Source organism: Plasmodium coatneyi, chromosome 3, assembly GCF_001680005.1.
Source record: "Plasmodium coatneyi strain Hackeri chromosome 3, complete sequence".
NCBI lineage: Eukaryota > Apicomplexa > Aconoidasida > Haemosporida > Plasmodiidae > Plasmodium > Plasmodium coatneyi.
This window is the reverse complement of record NC_033558.1, coordinates 461194-483249: the sequence shown is the minus strand read 5'-3', so window position 1 is coordinate 483249 and position 22056 is coordinate 461194. Positions and strand designations below refer to the sequence as shown.

General features: G+C 35.9%; 1 protein-coding gene across 1 annotated transcript; it reads left to right on the top strand.

Moving 5' to 3' along the window:
• Positions 1-523: 523 nt before the first annotated feature.
• PCOAH_00004880 (SICA antigen) lies at positions 524-3518 on the top strand (the record flags this gene model as incomplete). Its single annotated transcript, XM_020057303.1, has 3 exons — positions 524-2237; positions 2522-2712; positions 3105-3518. 3 exons carry the CDS (start codon positions 524-526, stop codon positions 3516-3518), a joined length of 2319 nt encoding a protein of 772 aa, XP_019912991.1.
• Positions 3519-22056: the final 18538 nt, after the last annotated feature.

Genomic DNA, 22056 nt, shown 5'->3' with positions numbered 1-22056 from the left:
TGCACGTAGTGCAGCAGATGGAATAAGCGATGAAACTAGGGAAGGTATTCGAACTGGGAAAGACTTTTTTGCAACTATCGGTCCCACACACGACGGAATGACAGTAACGCTTGCTTCAGATGACACGTATGGTTACGATTACTGTTATTTATTTATGTGTATATATATATAAGAGTACACACACACAAATGTATACATGCTTTAAAAAGTAGTGGTAGGAAAAAAAAGGAAAAAAAAAGTATATTCTCTCTCTTTTTTTCCATTGTCCTGTAGGCAAAGTACAAAGGATGGTAAACATGATTTAATTCTCGAATTCAGTGGAAGGGGAACCCACCTACCACCCTCTCATGGACGTAAATAAAACTTATTCCCTTGACTTTCATTATTTCCCTATATAGGCAACAACTGCACCACTCAATTCCAGACACGTTTAAATGATGTAATGAAGAAATGGTTAGATAACGGAAATAGGACGTTAACTTGGGTAAGGAGCAATATTCTTCACTGCAGTTAAGCATAACTCATGGAATTGTGCACCTTCTGCATGTTAGCAAAGGGGCTGGGGACAATAAATTTTCTTTGTTCATACGAACAAAAAATACATGTTTCTTCTCTCCTTTTCTTGTATGAGCAGGATCAAATTGAGGGCGACATCCAAAAAGTACTCGGCAAATTGGCTGATGCCTTAGGCAAAGAGGACAATACAAACGATAAACTATGCGAGAAGAGTACGGACAAAACTCGTACACTAACTACTAGCGAAAAGACGGCATGTAATAACATTGTTAAAGGATTGAAAGGTATATACGGTATTAAGTATGAAGCAAGTGAAAATAAGAACCCTGTTCAGAATCAACAATTTGAGCAGGCGATAGGTTGTCTCATGTTAAATTTGTACGCTCAGGAAATAAATAACAAGTGTCCTATCATGGGGGACATTGTTAAACAAGCTTTTACTAACCAGGGGAAACTTCACGAAGATGCATGCGCAGATAAGGTCAATAATTGTGTTCAATGTCAGTGGGACGAATGTGCTACTTACACTATTAATGGGAAAGAAAATCTACGCGAAAAAGTGAAGGAAATGCTCCTGGGGAATAAGGGCATAAAGAATACTATGTCTACTATAAGTGATTTACGTAAGCTAAATAGTACAACACCGCCCCTAACAACCCACCTACCATCCTACCACCTAACAACCTTCATTCCATCACCCGTAACAATCTTCCTTCCACCTAACAACCCACCTACCATCCTACCACCTAACAACCTTCCACCAACCACGACCCTAACAACCTTACATCCATTACTATGTTCCTTCTTTACAGCTACTATTGAGGGATGGTTCGCACATTTTTCGAACAAAGTGTCTGAAGAAGACAAGGCACAGTATGACGAGTTGAGTGCCATGTTAGCTGTTTGTGATTATAAAGATAGTGATCAAGTGGATCTGAGCACGTATAAAGATTTTTGTGAAATTATGATAAAGAATATAATATTGACGACAGCTGTTGGAAATCAATATAAAAACAAAAAAGAACAGAAGCAGGGGAAGCAGATGCCATGTAAAAAGATCATAAAAGGTATTCCTGTATGTGATTTATTAAAAATATGGATGTGGTATATGAAATGGTTCTGTGTATCGGATGGAGTTATAAAACATGCCCTTAACGCTGTGCAACAGGTAAGGGAAGGATTTGATGCAAGTGAGAAGTATGCGAAATGTGCTTATGATGCTGCACTAAATATTGCTTATACGGGACAGAAGGATAACCCAGATGACCCGTACTACGATCTATTTGAAACAAGTACGTTGCATACTATGATGAAAAAATTAACCAGGGAGAAATGGTGCAAAAACTCGCCTGAGGGTCCAAGCCCTGCACGCCTTGATGAGGAAGTGCCTGATCAAAAAATCAATGGTGCTAAGGAATTAGAAGCCTTTAAGGAAATTCTTCAGAACGTTGTGACTGGAGTAGATGAGGAAGAGAATGGGAAGGAAGAGAAGAACGAGGAGGAACCACCACCTGCCAAAGTTCCTGAAGTACCAAAGGAGGTTGTTCCTGAGAAGAAAGTTCCTGAGGAGGACGTTCGTTCTCAGGAAGAAGAAGACCGGCCCTCAGAAGAAGATCCTCCACGAGAAGAAAATCCTTCTCAGGCCCACACTGAAGGGACCGAAGGGGACGAAGAAGATGAAGAGGCAGAAGAGGAAGAGAAGGATAAGAACGAAGAACCAAGTAAGGGGAAAAAAAATTCAAACAGTTCCTCAACAATTGTGCACCCCTAACAACCTTCCACCTACCACCCCCCATGTCCACCCCTAACAACCATGCTTGCACCCCTCATGTCCACCCCTGGTGTGAGTACACATCACTTTAGATTCCTAATATTTTATTTCCATAATAGGTCCTGAGATCACATTTAAAAAAAAAAAAAAAAATCTTCCCCTTCCCTACTCCTTCCAATACTTCCATCGTTAGACCATCCTTCCATCCTCCTTCTACTTACTCTTTTCCTGCAGCAGCAGAAGACACTGAAACCGAAGAAGAAGCAGCTGGTGCTGCTGGAGGTTCTCTAGGTGCTGGGGGTGCCAGTAGTGACACCCCTACTGCTGCCAAACTTATTGACATGAAGGACAACCCCTTCCTTCCGTACGTTCCTTTGGCTCCTGCCGTGCTTGGTATTTCCGTTATGAGCTACTTGCTCTGGCGGGTAAGAAAACAAAAAGGAAAAAATTTTTTTTTTTCTAGAAAAAAAAAAAAAAAAAAATTTAATCTTAGAAGAAAAGAAGAAAGAAAAAAAAAAGGAAAAATTAAAAAAAAAAATTCATATTACAAGAAAAAAAGAAGAGAAAAAAAAAAAATAAATAAAAATAAAGGTGAATGAATCAGTGAGGGTTTGTGTGGGATTTCGCATTTTAGGGATGTGTGTGTAGGATTTCGCATTTTAGGGTATATGTGTAGGATTTCGTATTTTAGGGTTGTGTGTGTGTAGGATTTCACATTTTAGGGTTTGATGTAGTAATTACTGTTGTATGAACAAGCATTTCACACCCCTATTAAAGAAACAATTTTTTTCCCTTTTTTTTTTTTTTTTTTTTTTAGTACTTTGGAATGCTTCGTAAAACAAGAATACGTTACAGAAGAGTTCCTCAAATACGTGGTCCCTCCTTAGAACAGCAGATTGTTGACCATGTGGACGACGGTGGTCCACATGCATATACCTTAGTAAAGGAACGTAAACCTCGTTCTATGCCTATAAAAAGGAGGAAAGAATGGGTTCCTGGTCGTCGTCGTCGTGTACGTCGCCGCATGATTATTGATATTCATTTAGAAGTCTTAAACGAATGTCAAAAGGGGAACACCAAACTGGTACAGGAAGACTTTTTTGAAATTTTGGTTCAAGAATTTATGGGATCACAGTTAATAAAAGAAGAAAATGTTCCTAAGAAACCACGTCCTATGGTTGATGATCCCAAGGAACAGGTTCCAAGTTCAGATTCCGGTTTTCGGGTGTAGTAGATATATTTTTCTTTTTTTTCTTTTTTTTTTGTTTTCCATTAAATTGTTTATGTTCATGTGTAATTAATATATGCGGAAGAAAAAAAATAATTTTCTTCCCACTCTATTTTGATTTGTTTGAGGAAATTCCTTTCTTATTGCAGATTAAAAAATTCTTATTCATTCTGTTATAAAATTTTTTAACTTCATAAATTTTTTTTGCTTGTTTTTTAAAATACATGAATACCTTTTTGAAAAGGAGGTCAGCACCTTTTTGCTTTTTGCGCGCCCCGTGCGCAGAGTACCTCCTTCTCTTCATGCAGTTATTTAAACATACAAATGAAGCGAAAAAAAAGAAGCAGAAGAAAACAAAGGGAAAAACAGAAAAAAATGAGGCAAAAAAGAAAGGGGTGAAAAAAATGGAAATTCCATTCCGCCCTTTACACAGCATAAATTTCAGTGTCATTTATGTTCTTCCGGCGGGGATATATTTAATATTACATGCTACCGTAACTTATATTCTGATGAGGACCCGGTGCATTATTTGCTCCTCGATTCCTGGTAGAATGTCCTGTGTATGTAGTAGAACGTACTGTAGTGGGATCAAACGTGGAACTTGTTTCCGAACTTGCTGTGAAGTCCACTGTTGTTGAAGTTTCTGTTAATTCGTTAAATTTTTGTTGGCTTGATCTTTTCCTTCTTCTATTACTTTTTCCTCCATTTCCAGAAGAGTGGTTACCAAACCAAGAAGACCATGGTTTATACTGAACGGAAGGAAGGTTGTTAGGGCGATGGTAGGTGGAAGAAACGGTTGTTAGGGGTGATAGGTAGAAGGAAGGTTGTTATGTGGTTGGTGGTAGGTGGAAGGAAGGTTGTTAGTGGTGGAAGAAGGTACTTCCTTAGGCAAGGAAAGGTTCTTAGGTGGTAGGGTGGAAGAGAATTATATTTTTAATATTTCAATTATAATTATAATGGTAATTACATTTGTTATTGTTACCTTATATAGAAGGTAAGGGGCACCTATGGTTGCTAAGGTGCCGATTATGGAAGAAAGGGCGGTGGTGGTGGTGGCTTGACGAACAGGTTCGTTGATTACGGAGGATGGTGGACTTAATATGTGCAAGGCATCTAATTCTTGGTCATCAGAGGTACATTCCTGACATCTTATTTTATCTAGGTCAGGTTTCGACATACACTTTAATTTTGGTAGCATCGCACCCGTACAGTATGATTTATCGTTCTCATAAGTACGTGTACAATATGGGTCAGCCTCACCATTCGTGGGTTGCCCCTTCCCTCCCACTTTGCAATATTCCTGCACAGCTTTACATGCTGCTTTAATGCTCTGCTCGTAAGGGGACCAATGTCTCCCACAGTTGTCATAACCCATCCATAAGTAATCCTTTATAGCATTATAATTTTGTGTAAAGTCAAAGAATTTTTTTCTACTGGTGAAAGATTCTCCGTCAAGGTTTTCAGAACAAGGAATATTACATCCCCCTCCATCTCCACCTTCAGTACTACATTTACTACTTATAACGTCGCAAACCGATTTTAGGCAGCTGGGGAATTCCTCCTTCTTATTTGCACTGCTCAATGCGGTCCATATTTGTTCTCCTACCCAGTAATATAGGAAATACCAGCGCTTCTTATATAGTGTATACTCTTTGTATGGTTTCAATCCCGAAACAAAACAGAAGGCCTTCTCAATCTTGTCAGTCTGACTTGCAATTTCAGTGTATGAACTCAGGGCGTTCTGTATATTAACCTTTCCGTTAACTTCACAGTCTTTGGAGTCCTTTTCAAAGGGGCCATAGAATAACCTATGTGATGGTAAATTATGCGGATCCAGTGGCTATAAATATATCGTTGTCAAAAGGAAGAATGTGTAAGTGCAAGTTTTTCTTATGTATTTTCCTTTTGAATTTTTTATTCTATTATATATACAAGGAATATTTATATATATATGAATAATATTTTTTTCTATATGTATTATTCCTTAAATATAAAAGGAGAACTAACATTCAGTGGTACTGCCACCCCCAGCGTCATTTTTTATTTGCACTTCTTTGGTCTATATTCTGCCTTAAGAATTGTTCACAAAATTATGTACTTTATACAAAAGAAGTATGCAAAATTTTCTGTTAGCTTTATGGTTACGGTTATGAAGGAATATTAAAATTTCACTTTTCTCAAGTACTGTACTTTAATTCTTAAATGATGATAATATATTACATGTATGTACCCAAAAGTTCTTTATATATACACAGTAACTCAGGTAGAAAATATAAAACAAACTTATTCTTCAAATACTAAAATGAGGGCGGGAGGGAGGGATGGAAAGAAACGGAAGAGCTAAGTTCTTCTTTCCCTTTACATTCCATATTTATCGACTTTGCTATTGGATTTTGCATGATTAGGTGTAACAGTATATTATCATTATTATTATTATCCTTTCATGTGTTCCTCTCTATTACATACATAGAAGGGAGCGGAAATTTTCCTTCCCCCCCTTGTAGGGAGGAATTTTTTTTTTTTTTTTGCACATATACTATCAGAACATGTTCTATTGCTATTTTTGAAAAATTATTAAAAAAATTATGTATGAATATAACATAGTTTATACATATACAGATTATTTATTTCCTTCTTCCCTCCTCAGTGCATGTGTACATTGTAAAAAGGGAGCTTACCCTCTTTTTTTTTTTTTTTTTTTCCTCCTTTCTCCTTCTTATGGAAGGAATTTTTTCCCATCCTTCTGTTTTTTTTCGTTCACTCCCTTTTTTCCTTTATGCATGTGTACATATATTGTTCAATATGTAATAAATGAAGCATACATTTATAAAATATTCAATCATAGGAAGGAAATATATAATGCGAATAAGTGACATTCATTATGTACCACAGGGGAAAAAAAAAGGAACTTACGTATGTTTATGATAATAATTCGTAATATACACCCTCACCCATTCTATTATTTATGATAGTGTAGTTATTATAGTAAATTCATATTTTTTCTTTTTTTGCGATTCCTTTTTTTTTCCTTTTCTTCCTTTTCTCTGTGTAATATGTATACTATAAATTCCTTATTCATGTGTGCTGAAGATTTTTGCATATATGCACAACATTATATTATATGTATATATACCATTATTTTGAGCATTTTACACTTCTTCTCTTAAATTTTATTATTTCTTTTTTTTTATATTTTCTTTTCTCTTTTTTTTAAAAGGAATATAGGAAGAAAAAAAAAAAATAAATAAATAAAAAAGAAGAAAGCATTATACACATACGACGATTTTAGGAGCTTGGAGAGAACATGTTTACTCAATAGTGTTACATGTTTTGATAACGAATATTCCTTCCTTGTTTGTTCCTATTATTTGCCCCCCTTCCACTTCCGCTTCTAGGTGGTCGTTGTAGTGATCCACCATTGTATAGCATGGAAGTTTCTGTTAAATCCACTCCTGAAGACACTGTTGAGGAGTCTATTGAATCGAATGTCGATTCTGCTATTGTTGAACTGTCTGTTGTGTAAGCATTTTCTGTGAATAGGTCCGAATTCCGCCTTCTGGCAGATGTTCCTCTTTTTCTGCTTCTATTGTTGCTTACACTGCTGTTGTTATTGTTCCTTCCTCCTCCTCCTCCAAATTGTGCACGTAACAAAGATGGTAAGGAAGTATACTGAAAGGAGAGTGATAAGGAATGGTGTAAGGGGGAGGGGGTGACTTATGTGCTGCATATATAAAGAAAAAAGTTCATTCTACATTTGTTTGTTCATATAAAAAGAAGAATGATGGTACGTGCATATTCGTTATGGTGCGTGTGTGCACACATATTAGTTATATTGTTTACATAATCTTTCTATTTCAGTGGTTATTATTACTTTATATAGGAAAAAGGTGACGGCGCCTAGTCCTGCTACAGAGAAAACGGAGGATATGGTTGGGGCGATGTTGCCCGCGGAAGAGTTTCTATTGGCTGCCATGTGTCCTTGTCCTGGTGGCCCTTCTCCCATATGAACTTCCTTCACACTCTCTACTTCCCTATCTCTCGGTTGTAGTTCTAGTATAGATTTCAGTTCGTTCAGTTTCTGATCATCACAGTAATTTTTACTTTGTCCATTTTCTCTTTTAAACCATTGACAATATGGGTCATTACCACTACTTTCATTTGGACAAGCATCCTTCACTGCAGTGCATGCTGCTTTAATTTTCTGAAGGTAACCCATATAAGGAGTAATACATGTAGGATTCTTATTCTGGAAAAATGTTTGTAATTCACTAAAGTCATGATAATAATCAAATACTGCTTTTCTATGTTTGAATAGGTCTTCGTTAATGGTAGTATTGTATGTACTCTCGCAAATACTTGTGACAGACCATGTTTTTAGTGCAGTATGAATTATTTCCATGGTACTCTGAAACGGACTCTTCGCACATTGCTCTGATACCACATCCCATATCCAATAATATAGAACATCACACTTCTTATCACTGGGTAAATAGTTGCTATTCATTGAAGATAAGCAACATGCGGCAGTTACAATTATATCGGCGCAGTTTGCAATTTCAGTATTTTGCTTCAACTGTTTGCTTATTTGATCGTTATCGGGACAGGTACATGTAGTAGGGTCATCGAACTTATTGTAGTACTTTAGCTTTGAAGGTAAATCTTGAAAACATCGGTCCTATAAATATAATTAGTGGGGATTGCAGCATTTGTACATCTCCTTTACATTAACTATAAAATACTATACACATATTAAGGTATCCTGCTCGAGCACATAAGAGCGAACCATCAGTATTTTTTCCGGATCTTCCTCCATTGTTCCTGTACATTCTTGTGTATATGGGAAATTTATGTTAAATTGGGTTCTACTTATTTATACAGAACATATATTTAAGGAATTCACTTCTTCCACAATGACTATAATAAACAGGTATATACCAAACTTTCCCTCCCCCTACACAATACTCATTATTTAATTTTCCAGTAGTGATAACTTATTATGTATTATATTAAACTTTTACGCATAAATAGGGCAAAAGTAGGAATAAACCTAGTGGAATAACAAAATAGAGAAAAGGAAAAAAACTCTTTCTGTACATTCCCTCTTTACACACTATGTTATTGGATTGTATGTGACTAAACAGAGTACTGTGTTATTATTTATACGCCTAAACTATTATGTATATAGAGAAGTGCTATTTTTTTCTTAAGGGAAATTTCAGTACGTAAAACTGATTTATTTTTTTACTGCTGTTTTGAAGGATTATTAGGAATTGTTAACAAATATTGTATACAGATCCACATGCAGAGCACTATTTTTTTTTTTTTTTTTACATTAGAATTCTGTATATTTATTCATATTCCAAATAGTGAGCATGCATTTATGGAATGAACAGAAGGAAAATATAATACACAGGAATTGTACAAATTAAATATATAAATGAATATGTGTACGCATATACGAGCATTTCCTATAGTATAAATATTTTCCTATTTATGATTAATAAATAAAAGTAACACCTTCTTCCTTTTATTCCTTTCCTTTGAATTAGTATATAGAATTTTATTTATACAGAAGGTGTATCATATGATCTGAGCTCCCTTCCTTCATTTCCTTGCTTTCCTTTACATCTAAATTCTAAATAATTTTTCACATACCGAATATATATGCATTATATTACATGAGCTCTACTTCCCCCTTGAGCTTATATTATATTTTAAAAGTTAGTGCATGTTCCTTTTTTTTTTTTTTTATATGAAAGTATTTCACTTTACTATAGTGCCCTGGGCGGGAATGGGGACATTGCGTATTACTTACACCTTCCTGGGAGGGAAGGGAAGGAACGCATTACATGCGACCATAACTTATATTATTTCTATTCTGTTGTTGTTGACCTTTCCTTCCACTTCTACCATTATTGGTTCCCTTTCCAACACGTGGTGATCCATTATATATGGTAGATCCATCCATTGTTGAATCACCTATTGTTGATGTGTCTGCTGTTGTAGAATATGTGGTTGAAACTTCTTTTGAATCATATGTTGAGTTGTACGTTGAAGTATCGTCGTCCGTTAGAGTGTTGTCAAAGTTAGAGTTGGTTGATCTTCTTTTTCTTTTAAGGGAGAGCGTTCCACCTATTCCAGAGAATAAATTGGTATACTAAGAAGGAAAAGAAAAAAAAAATTCTGTTAGGGTGTAAGGAAGGTTGTTAGGTGGTTGGTAGGTGGGTTGTTAGGGTGGTGGTAGATGGTAGGGTGGAAGGAAGTTGTGTTAGGGGTGGTAGAATGAAGGGGTGTTATGGGTGGTATGTGGTTGTTAGGGTGGTCGTAGGTGGTAGGGTGGAAGGAAGGTTGTTATGGTGGTGGTAGTTGGATTGTTAGGGTGATGGTAGGTGGGTTGTTAGGTGATAGGTTCCTAGGTGATAGGTTGTTAGGTGGTAGGTTGTTAGGTGATAGGTTGTTTGGTGGTAGGAAGGTTGTTAGGGGTGGTAGGTTGGAAGGAAGGTTGTGTTTGGGGAGTTAGGGTGGAAGGAAGGTTGTGTTAGGCGTGGTAGGTGGAAGGAAGGTTGTGTTAGGCGTGGTAGGTGGAAGGAAGGTTGTGTTAGGCGTGGTAGGTGGAAGGAAGGAGTGTTGTTAGGAGTGGTTGGTGGAAGGATAATTGTATTAGGGGTGATGGTAGGTGGGTTTTTACGAGTGGAAGGAAGGAAGGGTGTAAGGGTGGTGGTTGGTGGAAGGAAGGTTATTAAGGGTGGTAGGATGGAAGGATGGTTGTGTTAGGGGTGGAGAGAATGTAGTACATATGTATAATAGAGCTCATTCTATGCTTATTCTTTTAAGAAAAAAAAAAAAAAAAAAAAAAAGTGTATATATTTATTAGAATGTAATTAATTATATACTTCCAAACGTTTGTATGTTGTGCTCTCGGCTGTGGTAATTACCTTGTATGAAAGGAAAGCAAGTGTTGGTAATGCTATTATTGTACCAATTGCTGAAGAGATGGTTGCAGTAGTGATGGTCGTAGGGGTGGCTGCTCCTGATGTGGTGTGTGCTGGACCTGCTGAACTTTCCAGTAAAACTCCTGAATTAACTGGACTTCTTGGACCTCCTGCACTGTTCATAACTCCTGCGTCCTGGGGACATTTTCCTGACACTTCCCGTCGCAGTCCACCACACCCTCCAGGTTCCCCGCCGGCAGTCAATCCTTCGTCCCCTGAATCTTCCCTATCCTCTACATCTTCTGTAGTTTTTCCTTCATATATTCTAGTACATGCTTCTTTTGATAATTTTCCATTCCCGTATTTCCCATATTTCCCCTCGAACTCCCTACAATATGGATCTCCAGGGTTCCTACCACAGTGTTGACCCATGTGTTCATAGGCTGAAGCAACTTCTGCTAGGTAACCGTGATAATTCTTCTCATAACCAGGTTCATTCTTCTGTAACTGCGCGCATATGGTATTAAAGTCGTGGTAATAGTTAAATATTTTCTTCATCTGATCGAAGTGATGCTTGCCCTTGTTGTGGTATACATCTGTACAATCATATCCGGGGAAATACTTTGCTAATGTCGTGTATATTGTATTCATGGCTCCTCTAAATTTACCTGTGTCCATCCCTCCCTTATATACTACATCCCCCAACCAAAAGTACATTAAATTACAGAGTTTCGCGGGGGACTGACTTCCTGCATTTTTATCAGCTACATAACACCAGACTCTTACAATTCTATCCATATAATTATTCATGTGTTCATGATTAGCTAATTTACCCCTTAACTCTTGTTCCATACTTTCTATCCTATTATCCGCCTGGCTGCAATTGGGTTTATTATTATTGAACTCATTATACATACTCCTTGAGGGTAACTTACTTAAGAGTTGATCCTACATATATAAATAGAAGAATATATTCACATATTCTTATCCTTATTGTAATATAAAAAGGGTACTATATGTGCACTGTGGAATTGTGCATGTTGAACGAGTAAGAACGAACCTCAAGTGTACCCTTTGCTGGTGTACATTCCAATGTTAACTCTTCCTCCTGTGTATAATTCGGATACCACTCCACAAAATCATCACACCAATCTTTCCCCTTATTCTTTACACATTCTTGACGTATAACTTCATAAGCACTCTGTACATCCTGTAGGTATGCTCCATATTGCACAGGGCACTGTCCTCCTGCATTCTCTTCTTTTCTTCTTATAAAGTCCTTGTCTCCCTGGTAATCAGATACTTTCTTTAATGCTATGAACTTCTTACTGTCATCACCAGGGTACACGGGGATGCATACACTCCCTTCCTTATAATCCATCATTCTGCTGTAACATTCACTCATAACATTCTTAAATTCTGCGCTTCTCACACTCTCTGACATTATTTCACCCATCCAATAATATAGGTAATCGCACCACCTTCCTCCTTCCCGTTCAATCTCTTCCATTTCATACACATAGCAGAATGCTCCCATGATTTTATTCTCAGTAGTTTTATTTTTAATGTACTTTCCCAATATATTACTCATATCACTATCGCAGTCCAATTTTTTATGTTTCGTTGTGGCATCATTTAATTCATAGTATATTTTCCGTGAGGGTAGGTCCTTTAAAGGATCCTCCTACAAATTTCATTGTGAGAATATATGTGTGCTATACATTTTTACTTATAAATTTATTAGGTCACACACGGGAATTATATTCATAATAGTTATGTATCCCCCCCTTTTAATGGAACAAATGAATGAACCTGCGGCAACTTCGTGACTGTCATTGTCACGGTTTATGAATACTACTGTGCATAGTTTATTCTAAACTGTTAATCATATATTCTAAGGAGAGAGTACGATTATTATTCTTGTTCAATGATTCCGAATGAACATTAAATTCTTATTTCTCTGAATAATACATATTGTTCCATTTCTATTAAATCAAAATATCCTATACGTATATATTAAATTATCCTGCATAGAATTGAGCAAATATGGAGGCAATTTGTTAAGGAATTCAAAAATGTACCAAAAAAAAAAAGGAATAGTTTAACATCCTACACATCCCTCCTTATGCTTTTGTGCTTTATTTATTATATATATTCGATGGTAATGGGATTTGTTTACATGTGCCATTATATTATTAATATTTGTTTACACGTCGGAATTATTAAATATATGGAGGATTGGAATTCTTTTGCTTTTGGGGGGTAGGAAGTTTAACATACACTATTAACTTGTGCTTTGTTCCCATTTTCTAAAAAGATTAATTAAAAATTGTTCATATAAGTAGGGGGCAGTTCTTATGCATATGTGGATCACTTATTCTTCCTTCTTCCATCCTTATAAGGTGTGTGTACATACTTATGCGCATTCAGTCAAGAGGAGGAGGAGAATGGGAACATGCACATATTTATAAAATAAGTAACCCCAATATGGAGTGAAAATGTAGTATATAAAAAGAGAGAGAAAGTTGTGTGTTCATTTTTACTTTTTAAAAAAAAAAAAAAAAAACAAAAAAACAAAAACGAATGAAGGAATAAGAAGGAATAAGAAGGAAAAAGAAGGAATAAGAAGGAATAAAAAGGAATAAGAAGGAATAAGAAGGAATAAGAAGGAATAAGAAGGAATAAGAAGGAATAAGAAGGAAAAAGAAGGAAAAAGAAGGAAAGAAGGAATAAGAAGGAAAGAAAGGAATGGAAGGAAAAAGAAGGAATGTGTCTCTTTTTTTTCTTTCCTACACTGCGTATAAGCTTCATGATGGTTAATTATGCCCCCTTGAGGAGAGAACATTCCCCTTTGCTTTCCCTTCCAGGTCTTACATGCGACCATAAGTTACATTCTGGCGCCCGAGTGTATTACTATTTGTTCTTCTAGCGGATGTCCTTCCTTCTCTGGTAGACGGTCTTGCGTTGTATGCACCAGATCCTACTGTGGAATTTTCGCTTGCATTCAGTATGGAATCTGTTGTGGAAGCATCGTCCGTTAATGTGTCGAATTCATTCCTGGTGGATCTTCTCTTTCTGGCGCTTCTTCCTCCATTTCCCGAGGAGTGATTACCGAACCAGGAAGACCATGGTTTATACTAAAGGGAAGGAAGGGTTAAAAAGGAAAAGATTGTTAGGCGTGGTAGGTGGAAGGGAAGGTTGTTTGGCGTTGTACGGTGGAAGAAAGGTTGTTAGGGCGGTAAGTGGAAGGAAGGTTTGTTAGGGGGTGGTAGCTGGAAGGAGGGTTGTTAGGGTGGTGGTAGGTGGGTTGTTAGGGTGGTGGTAGGTGGGTTGTTAGGGTGGTGGTAGGTGGGTTGTTAGGGTGGTGGTAGGTGGGTTGTTAGGGTGGTGGTAGGTGGGTTGTTAGGGTGGTGGTAGGTGGGTTGTTAGGGTGGTGGTAGGTGGGTTGTTAGGGTGGTGGTAGGTGGGTTGTTAGGGTGGTGGTAGTAGGGTGGTGGTAGGTGGGTTGTTAGGGTGGTGGTAGGTGGGTTGTTAGGGTGGTGGTAGGTGGGTTGTTAGGGTGGTGGTAGGTGGGTTGTTAGGGTGGTGGAAGGGAAGGTTGTTAGTGGTGGTGGTAGGGTGGTTGGATGGTTGTTCAGTGGTTGGTGGAAGGAAGGTGGGTTGTTAGGTGGGTGGTTGTTGGAAGGAAGGTTGTTAGGGTGATGGTAGGTGGAAGGAAGAAGGATTGTTAGGGTGGTAGGTGGGTTGTTAGGTGGGTTGTTAAAGATGGAAGGAAGGAGGTTGTGTTAGGTGTGGTAGGTGGAAGGTTCTTAGGGTGGAGGGAAGGATGTCTAAGGAGGAGGATAAAAGGAAAGAAAGGGGTCTAAGGAAGGAAGGAAGGGAATGGAGGTCTAAGGGGAAGGAAGAGATCTAAGGAAAAAGGAAGGAAGGCATCTAAGGAGCAGGAGGGATGAAAAGATCTAAGGAGGAAGGAAGGTGGTCTAAGGAAGGAAGAATTTTTACACATATACCTATATATAAAATTTGATGTTTATTCTGCAATTATTGTTTATATAGAAATGGATGGTGTGCTTATTAGTTAAGTTGTTCATATTTCAATTTTAAGTGTACTTTATATAGCAGAAAAGGAACTGACGTTAGTCCTAAGGTGCCAAGTACAGAGGTGATGCTTGCTCTGATGGTGGCACCACGTACCGCTTCGTCGATTAGGGAGGGAGGTGGATCTAATATGGGCAAGGTCTGTAAGTCCCCAGTAGCGTGGGAACATGCCGTATCTTTTATTTCTGTAGGTGGTGATTTACATGTCCATATTTGTAGTGTCCCGGTACAGGGAGCTTTATCGTTCTGATAAGGTTCTCCACAATATGGGTCACTATTTTTTATACCTTCCCCTTCTGGTGAGCAATATTTTTGCACAGCAGCGCATGCTGGTTCTATGTTCTGCTTGTAAGTGGACCATTTTTCATTACAGTCGGAATCACCACTATGTAAATAATCCTGTATGTAATTGGAATTGCTGATGAAGTCGAATACTGTTTTTCTATTCGTGAAAGTGTTATGGTCAATATTATTACTACAAGTAAGTTTACATTCCTCCCCTGCACCTTCACTTTCACATTTACTCTTTATAATTTTACAAACCTCATCCAAGCAGCCTGAAAACTTGTCGCTCCCTTCTGTTCCACTTTTCAGTTCATTCCATATTTGTTCTCCTATCCAATAATAGAGGAAATACCAACGGTCTTTATAGTTTGGATACTTTTTGTATGGTTTCAATCCAGACACAAAGCAGTAGGCTCCTTCAATTTGGTGAGCTAAACTTGAAATTTTACCTTCGCTACAAGTGCTTAGTTGGCTCTGTATACTACTGAAGTTGCTGTCATGTTGGCAATTCTGAGCGGCGACGTTGTTTTCCTTAAGTGGGCCATAGAAGTACTCATGTGCAGGTAACCTTGTTGGACCCAGGAGCTGCGAACATATAATTGACGAAAGAAGGAAGTGGAAAGAGTGGAATATATGTAAGTAGGTGCTTCCATATATTCCTATATTTCAATTATATACCGCAATAGGTTTACCGTGCACTATATTTATGTGAACATCCTAAACAAGCATAGAAATAACTAGTAATTCTTCTCTTACGTTTGTTGATGTTGACATGGTTATAGTTCACGTAAGTAATTTGTATATGTAATAAAATTTATGTTAAAGAATGTGTTTTTCCTTATATGTGTCCATAGATGTAGAATGTCCAAATGCATAAATTTTGTACAAAATTGTCCAGGATTATTAAAGTTATGGACGAATACATATTATTCGAATTCTTATATTTTTCTTAGAAAACAATGTACATATATATTGTTCCAATTTTTCAAGTAACATTGTTTATACCATGAGCGTTGTTAATACAATGTACGAATATATACATATACCATATATATATATATATATATATATATATATATATATATATATATATATATTTATATATATAGGTATGAAATTTATGGCATATGTACATATACTTAAAGCCAGAAATGTTGGAGGAGCAATTTCTTAAGGAACTGAAGAATGTACAAAAAAAAAAAAGAATAAAAAAGAAAAAAGGAAAGAAAAGAGAAGAAAGAGGGGCAACGAATTTTTTCATATACATTCCTTCTATTCATGTAGTTTATTATTGTATTGGTGTATTCTGCATGATTACTTAGAATAATATATATAATTACCTACGGGCTTTCCACTATTACGTGTATGTAGAGGAGAAGGGACGGAATTTCCTCAGGGAGCTAAAAAAATTTTCTTTTTACTTTTCTTTCCTTTAGTTCTTTTCTCCCTTATTTTTTCTATTTCATGATGAATACATAACAGATTGCTCATTTATGTGAAAGATGGGCACGTTATATCATGTTCTATTTGAGCTTTTCCCCCACTCTGCAGCACAGATTACTTTGCACGTATTAATTTTTCCTTATTTTCATTTATTTCCTTTATTTTATTTTTTCTATTTTTCTCTTCTTCCCTAAAACATATAAATACTCTTTTGAAAAGGGGTCAATACTTCTTTTTCTCCTTTATATTTTCTGCCTCCCTCCGTTCTGCAGTACTTTTTCCCTTCTATGCACAGTTATTCAAAAATGTAAATGTGGCAAAAACAAAAAAAAAAAAAAAAAAAAGTGGGAATTACCATGTTGGAATTATTATAGTGGACAATTGTTGGAATAAATTATATCAAGGACAAAAAAAAAAAAAAAAAAAAAAGAACAAACGAGGCAGGTGTGTTAAATATGTTTTGCCGCTAACATGAAAAAAAAAAGAAAGAAAAAAAAGAAGGGGAAAATGTCATTTTCCATTTTTTTTCTTTCCCTTACATACTGTATAAAATTCGTGCTTATTTATACACCTTCCTTCCTCCCAGGAGAAAAGAAGGAGGAACATTACGCATTTAATATGGTACATATTACATCACATACGTTGATAACTTATATTCTGAAGACCTGGTCTTCCATTATTTTCCCTTTTCCTTCCTCTGGATGTTGGTGGTGGTGATCTACCACGATCATATATGGTAGATTCGTCCGTTGAATATAGTGTGGAACTTATCCGTGAGGTGTCTGTTCCATCGTTTGTTAATGTGTCGTCAAAGTCTCGTCCAATGGATCGTTTTTTTCTTCTTCCTTTAAGTTGGTTACCAAAATGGTTACCAAAAGTATTATGTATCCAGGAAGGTAGAAGACCATACTACGAAAGGAAAGAAAAGGAAGAGGTATGGAAATGTGTGTATTTTATATACATATGGATATATACATATATGTGCACTTATATATGGGGTATATGTATATATATATATATATATATATATATATATATACTTCATATATATATGTGTATATGTCCATATATATACATATATATATTTTTTAATCGTAGGGGGAATAATTGTTGTAATTATACTTTGTAAAGGGAAAATGCCATTAATGGAAGTGCCACTATGGGTATTGCGGCAGATACGATAGGGGTGGTGAGGGAGGTTGTAGTGGTGCTGGTATCCCTATCTTCAGCTTGCACACCTTCCTCTTCGGTTGTTGCTGCTGCAGCATTACACTCTTTTCCTAATAATTCCTTATATTTGTCACCTGTCCCAGTGGACATTTCCCCAACCTTCTCTTTATATTTGGCACAACATGGATCATGAGTTTGGTCATTTGCACAACCATTAACAACGTTCTCATAAACTGCAAGAACCCTTTCCAGATATGACTTATAGGCAGCACTTTTACACCAATTTTTTTTATCCCCATCACCAGTCGGTGGTAATGCGTCGAATATAGTTTGGTAGTCATGATAATAGTCGAATACCAATTTTCTTTGTTGGAAGAGAGACCAAGTAACATCATCATTGGTGGTTATTTGGGGGCATGCATGTTCATGCAACTGCCCTATTAAGGTTCTGTATGTCGTATTCATAGCATTATGGAATTTTTCGCCCTCCAGTTCTTTAGGCAATTTGCTTCCAATCCAAAAATATAAAAAATTGCAGCGATCATCATTGAAATGCCCGTTTTTCATTTGCTGCGTCACATAGTACCAGGCATGGGCAATCTTGTCCATAAAATCCTCATTATTTGGATATGCCGCCAATGCAATCTTGAGATTAATCACCAGAATGGCAGGCTGGAGACTAGAGGTACCATTTTTCTCTCGGCTAGAATCGAAATCTTTATATGCTTTCCTTGAAGGTAATGCATCCAAAGGGTCGTCCATCTTTTGTAGGAGATAATTAGTAAAAGATATTTATTCCTGTCCTTCACTTTATTTTAGTAATCATAGTACATTATACAAATAATATGTAATGTGTGCATAATATGCATATTATGCATGTTCACTTTTCTGCATAAAGAAAGGATAACATGCGGCGGAGACATTTTCGTTACTGTCACTGTTTATATGTGTATATTTCCTCTCTATATAATGTAGCTGTGTTTTAAGGGAAAATGTTGTTCCTCCCATATGGAAATGTTGTTCCTTCTTCCCACATGGTTATATATGGTCCTCTATATTCTTCAATAAGGGAAGTGTAAAAATTTTGACCTATTCATTACGGCTATTTTATGAGTATGTAGCAAGTTCTTATTTTTCCCTCTACTATAGGATGCGCATGTTGCTCAAAAAAATTTTTTTGTGAACAAACAAACAACAATGATAAAACAATGATAATGACGCAATGATAACGTATTCATATGTATGCATTAAAATCATTAGGTTTTCATAGTTCAGGTAGAAATGTAGGAAGGGAATGTACTAAAATAATAGAGTGGATACAGGTGAAATAAGTGTAGCTCTCAAATTCGTTATACATTTATTTCATTATATTATTATTATATTTTATATGAAATCACCTAGAATAGTATATTAATATTCATTCCTTATTTATTGTGGTTCATATAGGAGGGAGGTGTAATTTCTTTTTTTTCTTTTTTTTCTCAATAAAAATTTTTAATAGGTATTATTAATGCACATTTTATTTGTTATTAATAGATTATTAAAAATTATTAATATGTATGTAGTGTACAGTTTATATGTATGCGGAACTTCATTGTTCCTACTTTATGCATGTGCATTACTTATATGTATATGTAATAAGGAGGGTGTACCTCTATGGAATAAATGAAGGAAGGGATATAATATAAAAAAGAAAAAATAATTTGCATTAGTTGTAAATGAAAAAAGGGCGTACTTACCGTCACAATAACCATTTTTTTTTTTTTTTTTGCAGTACACGCTACCCCATCTATTTCCTAATTGTTCAGTCATAATATTTAACCCGCTGCCTCATTCTTGTTATGAGTATACTATAATTTATTTCTATAGAACGTATGTTATATTATTTGAGATATATGCGTTTCTCCTCCAATTAACTTCATACTTCACGTATTCATGCATCATGACCCTCTATTCCATATTACATTTCACTGTTTAGTATATCTTCCCCTCTTCCATTTTCGCTTTAAAGGTTAATAAAGTTCAAAAAGGATGAAAAGATTAGGTATAAAATGTCAGAAAAATTCCTCCCCCCCCTACTTCTTTGTGCGGTAATATTTCTTCTGCAGCAAATATTTGACTCTATATACATATATATATAGTATATACATTTGGAAGAATGTTTATATATATATGTGCATGTATCACCCGCCCTCTATCGTGGTTGTTATTATCATTGTGATGACGATCACTGTTATCATCATCATCATCATCCCTGTGCATCCTCATTATTATTATCCTTACAGGTATTTATTATAATATATGTTTACAGATCACAAATGGAGGAAATTCATAATTCCACAATATTTTCTAAAGTACATTTCTTTTTTTTTTTCTTTTATGGGGGAAAGTGCATATAATGTATTTGCATTATAAGAAATATATATATGTATGATTGGGAAAGGGCCGGTAGTGGGGGAGCAAGAAATTCACTGTTAACTCCATATAGATTATGTGCCATATTCACATACTCTATAGATGTTGGTTCCGTGCTGCACCTGTACTCCCTTTTTTTTTTTTACAATTGTTATATTCTAATCTGCAGTAGTGAACTTTTCTCTGCAGAATTTACACTTATATATGTACAGGTCATACATGAAACACAAGTATTACTTGTCCTGTGTAGGCCTAATGTCTAATTTATTCATAAGGTTATGCTCTTCATGTATAACGACAAAATCCGCCCCTTAAGTAAAATACCGGGAATCAGGACGGCTGACATGATTGTGCATGGGGAAAAGTACCTGCAGATCCTATTACAGGAATTAACACTATAACCTATTTCCCGATAAATAATCAGCATAAACCAGTTCATTTGCACACGGTAAGAATTTTTATCAATTCGCTTTCATCGTTGTCCCAGGGATGGTAGAGTCCCACCCACTTTCCCTTCCTATTATTTATTGATGTGCAAGTGTATGTAATGTTCTCCTACACCCATACCATGCCCCTTACGTGTATAAAGAAACGTTGGACAAATTCGTACCGTATAATATGAGGCTATACACACTCTTCTTACAGTACATGTAGTTTATTTCCGATCCGATATATACATAATATTCGTTACATACATAGTGAATTATTTTAGCTAGTTCATACAGTTCATCAACCCTGAACCAAGAACACTATTAGGGACCCCGTATTCTCCGCCATCCATTCCATATGACAATACTAAATGTAGGTTTACACACGTATTAGGATTATTATCCTTACCCCGCTCTATATATTTATGAAAACCAGTCCATATATAAGTTGTATATACCCATATAAGTTATAGATTCGCGGGAGTTGCACAATGAATAGGTATATATAAAGAATAAGGGATAGTATAGTTTTTCCCATCAGTTTGTATATATATTTCCAGTTGGAAAAAAAAAAAGATGAGTAGAGGAGTCAATGCACTTTCATTAAGCATATATAACACTACAAATGTAAGAACTGTTAGGGAGGAAGATTGGGGCGGACAGGGGAATCGTCCACTATATGTAAGGGCCACGGACCTCGTAAATGCATGCGTTCAATGCGAAGGAAAAAAATAATTGTAGCACTCCACAGTATTATGACGATTGTGTGCGTGCAAATTTTTACTCATAATTATTCATTTTAGCAACTTCATTGTAAGTGAATTCCGTTATTCGCAAATATTCCCTTTAGAAATGTTTTTAGGAATAATTCCCCTTCTTGTGGCCCCATTTATTAATAATTCATACGTGTCATAATTATTTATTTTGAGACCATTCCTTCTTTAATTATTCACATAGAAGGAAAAATTGAATAGAGGAGAAAAGAAAAGGAAAAGGAAAAAAAGGGGAATTCACCCCTTGAGGAATAACTTATACCGAACAAAATAAGGTATATGCAAACATATGTGAATAAACAATGAAAGAAAAACAAGAGGCGAACATTCTACTGTTTTCCCCCTTTTATTCTAATATTTTTGCATTTAATAAGGAATAAATGCAAATTTTAGGGATATATACGGGAGAGTATTTATACAGTGATACATATAAATTCAAGTTGAGCAAAAATTTTCCCATATTGCAGGTGAGAATTCCATTACGGCCACACTTTTGGTTCCCTCCCAGACGGTGGTACATGAGTATTCTTCTCTCCTGTTCGCAATTTATTCGCAATGTGTTGTTTATAATTTTAATGGAAAAACTGTAGATTTAACAATTCTAGCATGCGTAATCTTTTTTTCAAATAATAATTTGTTTTTAGTGATTTTTTTTTTCCCCTTCCGTGAACAACTTATATTAAATTTGGAAGCAAATGCGCATGCAAATACCTTCCACATGAGAACATTGTTTTGAACAAGTGTAAAATTGCATACAGAATGAAAAAAATGAGCACATAATATGACGGAAGTAATGCATAAAATATGTATAATATTACTTCTAAAAAATGAATAAAGGAAAAAAAAGAAGAAGGAACAGTAACTTTGGACTTTTCGAAGAGTTAGTCGGAGGATAATAATACGGTTGGGAGAAAAAATGTACGTTGCACATAATATTTGATAAAATAATATATTGAATTATTAAATAACACAAATATTGAATAATGCATGTGTCATA